We start from the raw sequence: 6,860 nt of genomic DNA, 5'->3' as shown, positions 1-6,860 counted from the left end.
TTGAAAATATGTTATTAGTGATTTGAAGAACTAAAATAAGATTTTTAAAAATTACAAAGGTTAAAAAAATAATTTTAAATTTAAGAGATTAAAAATAAATTTATCTTAAATTTAAAAAATTAAAAACATATTTAAATTAAACAATTATACAAGATATTGTGTTATTTTAATTAATAAATATACTAGTAAGTGAATTTTGTAAAATATATTTAATAATAGACAATTTTTATTTAATAGATATACTAACAATACTAATATTTTAGTTTGTGCATTTCATGGGTCAAATATTTATTATATATAACTAAAATTTATAATAAATTATATATAAATAAATATTATATTTGAATATATAAATTATATTTAAAATTAGTATAAATAAATATTTTTAAATATATTAATTGTATTTTAAATTTAAGATAATATATATGTATATTAACAATTTTTTTATATATATTTTCCAAAAAAATAGTTATTGATAAATTATTTTAAAATATTAAATATAATTTATAAATAAACATAATAAGTAAAAAATTGAATTAGATAAAAGTTAAAAAAAAAATCAAAATGATCCTGCCAAAAAATAACTTCTAAAAATATTTTTGCAAGATAATAATTCACATTTAATAATTAAGAATTAATTTACAAAGAGATATTAAAACAAGAAATTTCTAATTAAAAATTAAAAATAAATTTATTTAAATGACAAAAAATTAATTTACCTCGTATAAAAGAAAGTAAAAACATATTTAAACTAATGTATGTGTGTGTGTGTTTTTTATCTTAATATTAAGTTATCTACACATATATAATTGTTAAATTGCTGTTTGGTGATTGATTATTGCAGTAATATAAGAGAACATTAATTTAAATTAAATTATAGTATTATTTCCTTATGCTGATAAAAAAAAATATATTTCCTTATTTTTCTCCTCTACTCGTGGCTACTCGTAAACTTCTCTAGAATTCACGTGACTATCTACTTTTTCTTAAAAAAGTGAAAACGCAAACGGAAAAGGAAAACTGCGACTCTACTAGACTACTAACAGTTGTCCAATAAAATTGTATTTATAAGTGTTTATTTGTTACCAAACCACACAACACAACACAACAAGCGAGCCACAGGGTTTGGTTTTGTTAGGTTACCTCTGTGACATTTGTGTTGTTAGTTGCGGCTGACACCCAGAAACAAAGAGGTATGCACCATATCGCGTGTAACGTGTATATCATAAATGATTATTAGTCATCTGGATTACGCATATATGGTTTTACGATTGAATCTGAATCTGGTAGAAAAGAAGAAGAAAAAAAAAACGCAGATGGGTAGTAAATGATTATGATTATTAGTGTATCTGAATGATGTGTATTTGGGTTTGTGTTTGAATCTGAATCTGATAGGAAAAAGAGAGAAAAGCGCAGATGGGTAGCACATGGAAATTGGCGGATCATCCAAAGCTTCCAAAGGGGAAGCAGGTGGCTTTGATTGTGTTGGATGGTTGGGGTGAGGCCAAGCCCGATGAGTACAATTGCATCCACAACGCTGAAACACCCTGCATGGATTCCCTTAAAAAGGTTCGTTTTGTTGTGCTTGTTGGATCCAATTTTTGTTTGCAGATTTCAAAGATCTATTGTTGTTTTGGTTAGATGGAATTAATGAGGGTTGTTGTTGTGTTATACAGGGTGCCCCTGAACGGTGGAGACTGGTTAAGGCTCATGGTACTGCTGTAGGCCTTCCATCAGATGATGATATGGGCAATAGTGAAGTTGGTCATAATGCCCTTGGGGCTGGTCGCATATTTGCTCAGGGGTAAGCTAAAATTAGCCTCTCTATTCATGTAACTAGCCCCATCTGGCTATTGATGCTAATTTCTATCAGAAACCTGAGTCATCACTTTAAGTGGGGTACTGTTTTTCATTCACAATACTCAAATCTCGAGATCTTGCTTGGTCACCTTTAGTGAAGTCTCCTATGAAACACGTTTTCATTCACAAGACTCAAATATGAGATCTTACTTGAGGGGACAGATTCCTGTACTACTCGAACTAACAGCTTGTTGGTCCATCTACATATGTTACTATCACTGTTTGTCATTTTGTATTTTATAAAGCAGTTGATATCTGGAATTATGGAAATCATTTTTTTTAGATTTACTGGTGTTTTCGCGAGAGCTTGGTTTTCAATGTTTATTGGATTATGTTGCTGGTGTTTGAGATTTATGGTAGCTATGAATATGGACTAATCTTGTTTCTTGTAAATATTTATATTTGTTGTGCCTTTCTTTTTTATGTCATGGATTGAGCCATAAAATGGCCCGTTCTGCATTGTTTCTTAAGTTATGCTAAATGTGATCAATAATGATAAATGTGCCCCAGATACTCGTGTAGATTTTTTTTAGATGCAACAGAATTATCAACAACACTGTTGTGGTTTTGTGTATTCTCTTGTTTTATGTCACTTTTCCCAAATTTGTATGATGTTTGGGTGCACAATATTTCGTATTGTATTTCAATTGATTTCTTCTGTGGAATTAGGGTTTACAATAGCACTTTTACCTTGAAATCAATGAAATGTTCAGTCATGGTCTTCCCATATAAGCTATTTGGTCCCTTTTTCTTGTTTAAAAATTATTCTAGTTTGTGTGGTGATTGGATTGTGATATCTTTGTTTATGATTGTTCATTGTAGTGCTAAGCTTGTCGACCTTGCTCTAGCCTCTGGAAAAATATTTGAAGGAGAAGGTTTCAAATACATAAAGGAAAGTTTTGAAACGGGTACATTGCATCTCATTGGGTTACTGAGTGATGGTGGAGTTCACTCCAGACTTGATCAGTTGCAGGTGATTATTTGGAACTTGTGTTTCTTCATGTCTATAAAATTTATTCTTTCTAACTAACTATTTTTGTGCAGTTGTTACTTAAAGGAGTTGGTGAGCGTGGTGTTAAAAGAGTCCGTGTCCATATTCTAACAGATGGCCGTGATGTTTTGGATGGTTCAAGTGTCGGGTTTGTGGAAACCCTTGAAAATGATCTTGCACAATTGCGTGAGAAAGGTATCGATGCGAAGATAGCATCAGGTGGGGGTCGAATGAATGTCACAATGGATCGTTATGAGGTATAGTGACCTGGAAATGCCCTTCAATTTGCATAACTCAGGCATCTTTCATTACTGCACTCCTATTTGGATTTTAGTAGTAATGCTTCCCCCCTGCTTTAATTTTTTTTTAAAAAAATCTCTTGTATTTTCACAATTAACTCTTTTGCCACTTTTTATTTGTATACAAGACAATTTTAATTCATTAAAAAATCGGATATGTGTGCTAACAGCAATTATAATATTTACAGATTTTGAAGTTCACTTTATAGTGCCTGATTACATATGTGAGTTATGTTCTGCATTGAAGTTATCCTTAAATTTGAAAATGTTTTGGTGAATTATAGTATTCATTCAATAGGCTGTGACCATTCCACTGTTTCACTGCAAATTTAGCTTTGTGTTCTATCGTCTTATGCCTGGCACTTAATGCATCATTTAACTTTTTATCTAGTCTCTGCCTCTGAATTTTTTGCAGCTATGCATCTATTATCCACCAACCAATTTTATTCTGTCTATTATGCATCTATTATACACCAACCAATTTCGTCGTCATAATGCCATATTACCTCTGAAGTTGTCAAAGGAAAACAAAACAAACTGCTGTCAAATCTTTTATTAATTTATTTATTTTGGGTGTGAAAACATGTTAGTTATAAAACTACCTTTTTATGGTTAACTTTGTATTTTCATATTTTCATATCTGATTCATTATTTTCAAAACAAACTGCAGAATGACTGGAATGTTGTGAAACGAGGGTGGGATGCTCAAGTTCTTGGTGAAGCCCCTCACAAGTTTACAAATGCTGTTGAAGCTGTCAAGAAGCTGAGGGCAGAACCAAAAGCCAATGACCAGTATCTGCCTCCTTTTGTTATTGTTGATGAGAATGGAAAACCTGTTGGTCCAATAGTTGATGGTGATGCGGTTGTTACATTCAACTTCCGAGCTGATCGTATGGTTATGATTGCTAAGTCTCTTGAATATGAAAATTTTGACAAATTTGATAGAGTTCGTTTCCCAAAAATCCGCTATGCTGGAATGCTTGAATATGATGGTGAATTGAAGCTTCCAAGTCATTACCTTGTTTCTCCACCAGAGATTGATAGGACTTCTGGTGAATATTTAGTGCATAATGGTATTCGAACCTTTGCTTGCAGGTGAATCATCTCTTTTAATCTTTAGTAGGATTTTCACGATATTGTAATTTATGGAATCCATAACCTGCTTATCTATTCTTGATGGTGAATGTTGGAATCTGTTTAATACATGAGAGTCCACATGTTTATTTTGTTGGCCCAACCTGATGAACAAATGTTTCTTGTTTGAGTCCTTCCAACTGGGGTTAATAATTAAAGATAACAACTTTGTGTGGTGAGAAATAAGAAGTATAAATTCATGTCATTTGTGAGACTGCCTTAATGTTTACCTTAAGCACTTTTCATTATCTAGTTCTTATCTTTTAAATGATAGCTATTGTAGTCACTTGTATGAATTTCTTTGTCAACAGTGAGACTGTCAAATTTGGTCATGTCACATTCTTCTGGAATGGCAACCGATCTGGGTATTTTAATAAAGAATTGGAGCAATATGTGGAAATTCCTAGCGACTCAGGGATTACATTCAATGAACAACCAAAAATGAAAGCATTACAGATTGGTGAAAAGGCTAGGGATGCTATTCTTAGCGGGAAATTTGATCAGGTAACTAAATGGTTTACCAGTTGATTTTGGGAATCATGGTCTAATTAATTATACTTTTAGTTACTCTTATTTATGTGTTGTATAGGTACGTGTCAACCTGCCAAATGGTGACATGGTGGGGCATACAGGTGACATTGAAGCAACAGTTGTGGCTTGCAAGGCAGCTGACGAAGCTGTGAAGGTATGAAGCTTAATTTTCAAATTTGTTGCAGCATTTCTGTAAATAAAACTTGTTATATTCTTTTTAAACTCCACTGAAATTTTTGGGAATTCCATATTTCAATTTTAGATTTTTATTTCATGACTAAAATTAGTACTCAGGTGATTAATCAGTGTAAACAAGTAAAACAATTTTTAGTTTGCAAACTTGTGTTATGTGTTTTGTTACAGTAATTTGGTGAGAAAGTTAATCTTATACAAGAATGAGAGGAGTGAATTTTGTTTGATTTATATGAACAGTTAAGTTTAAGACATCAAGTCATGTGACTTGGTGCCGTAGTATTGTGTCTATCACTTTCTTAAGGAGGGGAAAGAATAAATGTCTTCTGGTAGCTGGTCATATCCTTAATCTTGTGGCATGTTATTGCCAATTAAGCAATTACCCTATAAAGAAACGAACAAGAGAGATGAAAGCTAAATAGCTACTCATTGTATTGATTAACGTATATTTACATACGTAATTGCAGATGATTATTGATGCCATAGAGAAAGTTGGAGGAATTTATGTTGTCACAGCTGACCACGGAAACGCAGAGGATATGGTCAAGAGGGATAAATCTGGAAAACCTCTTCTCAAGGATGGAAAAATCCAGATTCTTACTTCCCATACTCTTGAGCCTGTAAGTTTTACAAGTTATGTCAGTTATTGATTAGAAGTTTACACTCTCAAATTTCAATGAGTTATGGATGACTTGAGGGATCTCCAAAAATCCATAACATGTTTATTTGGATACATGTCTAGAAGCATTGGCTTTTGTTTTCATAGGCTAATTAAAATGGCCCTTTTCCAATCAATTCAGATAAAGTCTGTTTGGATAATCTTCAAAAGAACTTGTAACAGAAGAAAATAAGAAAGAAAAATGAATAAGTTTTTGTAGAAGCTCCCTCATATTAGCTTTTCCATAAAAAAGACTTAGTTTTAATATTTTTAATTTTAGCATATGGAAAAAAAACTCATTTTTTTTCTTTCATTTATAGTACTTTTGGAGATGTTTATTAAAACATTCCGAAAGGAAATTTAAATGCATATCTTTAACTTTTGGTACTGTTTTCTAATTAAAATTAGAGCTTCACTTTAGTGATCCATCGATAATAAAGGTTTTCATGTCAACATAGGCTACGAAAGTGAAACTCTAATTTTGAAGTATATAAGGAACAATATTTAGGTTTTGTCCTTCAGATAAAGCATTAAGATGTGGGCATAATCATTATTTGACATCAACCTTAGTTTTGGTTCTGAATCTCATACTTTTCCTTGCTGGTTAAGGTGCCAATTGCTATTGGAGGCCCTGGATTGATCCCTGGTGCCAGATTCCGTAACGATGTTCCAACCGGCGGGCTGGCGAACGTTGCTGCAACTGTGATTAATCTTCATGGATTTGAGGCTCCCAGCGACTACGAGACAACTCTCATAGAAGTAGTTGATAATTGATAACTAGGAACAAGTAGATGAATTATTATAATTTTCGAAACTACAGGGAAAGCTGTAGATTACAGCCCTCAAATAATTGAAAGTTTTCATCCCTCCACATGTGTGGTGGTTTTGTTCTTGTGAGTTTCCAATCAGTCTGAAGTTGAGACAGAACGGTATAAGTACTTTTAAGTGATATTTTGATACTTTCACTCTTGTGCTTTGAATCAGGTTTTTTGATTGACAACTTAACTTGCAAGGTCACTTGCAAGGTCATCTCTAAGGCTAAATCATGCTTGTGAAATGTCTTTATTGGCTGATTCGTGCGTTATCATGTTGACGAGGGAACTCATGTCTCTATCATCATCATGCTTTGTAATCAAAATCATGTGACACTAGGATTTGAAATAGAACGTTTTGACCATAGAAGTGATTGCAACCG

The 6,860-nt window shown here is 32.4% G+C and overlaps 1 protein-coding gene across 1 annotated transcript; it reads left to right on the top strand.

Annotated features, from left to right (window-relative positions):
* The first annotated feature begins 1,036 nt into the window (after positions 1 to 1,036).
* LOC109818417 (2,3-bisphosphoglycerate-independent phosphoglycerate mutase) lies at positions 1,037 to 6,630 on the top strand. The gene is made up of 10 exons (XM_020383879.3): positions 1,037 to 1,193; positions 1,396 to 1,569; positions 1,677 to 1,804; positions 2,683 to 2,833; positions 2,905 to 3,108; positions 3,821 to 4,245; positions 4,596 to 4,788; positions 4,874 to 4,969; positions 5,475 to 5,627; positions 6,275 to 6,630. Exons 2-10 carry the CDS (start codon positions 1,417 to 1,419, stop codon positions 6,437 to 6,439), a joined length of 1,668 nt encoding a protein of 555 aa, XP_020239468.1. The 5' UTR covers positions 1,037 to 1,193; positions 1,396 to 1,416; the 3' UTR covers positions 6,440 to 6,630.
* The last annotated feature ends 230 nt before the right edge of the window (positions 6,631 to 6,860 follow it).

Source organism: Cajanus cajan, chromosome 4 (genome assembly GCF_000230855.2).
Source record: "Cajanus cajan strain Asha chromosome 4, NIPB_CcT2T_4, whole genome shotgun sequence".
NCBI lineage: Eukaryota > Viridiplantae > Streptophyta > Magnoliopsida > Fabales > Fabaceae > Cajanus > Cajanus cajan.
The sequence above is the reverse complement of the archived record's forward strand: the minus strand, read 5'-3'. Positions and strand labels throughout refer to the sequence as shown.

Excerpts from the sequence above, each read along its gene's own strand:
- LOC109818417 (XM_020383879.3), top strand. The coding sequence starts at position 1,417 with ATGGGTAGCACATGGAAATTGGCGGATCATCCAAAGCTTCCAAAGGGG. Across the intron at positions 1,805-2,682 it reads GGTCGCATATTTGCTCAGGG|TGCTAAGCTTGTCGACCTTG; the intron begins GTAAGCTAAAAT and ends TGTTCATTGTAG. Across the intron at positions 2,834-2,904 it reads CCAGACTTGATCAGTTGCAG|TTGTTACTTAAAGGAGTTGG; the intron begins GTGATTATTTGG and ends ATTTTTGTGCAG.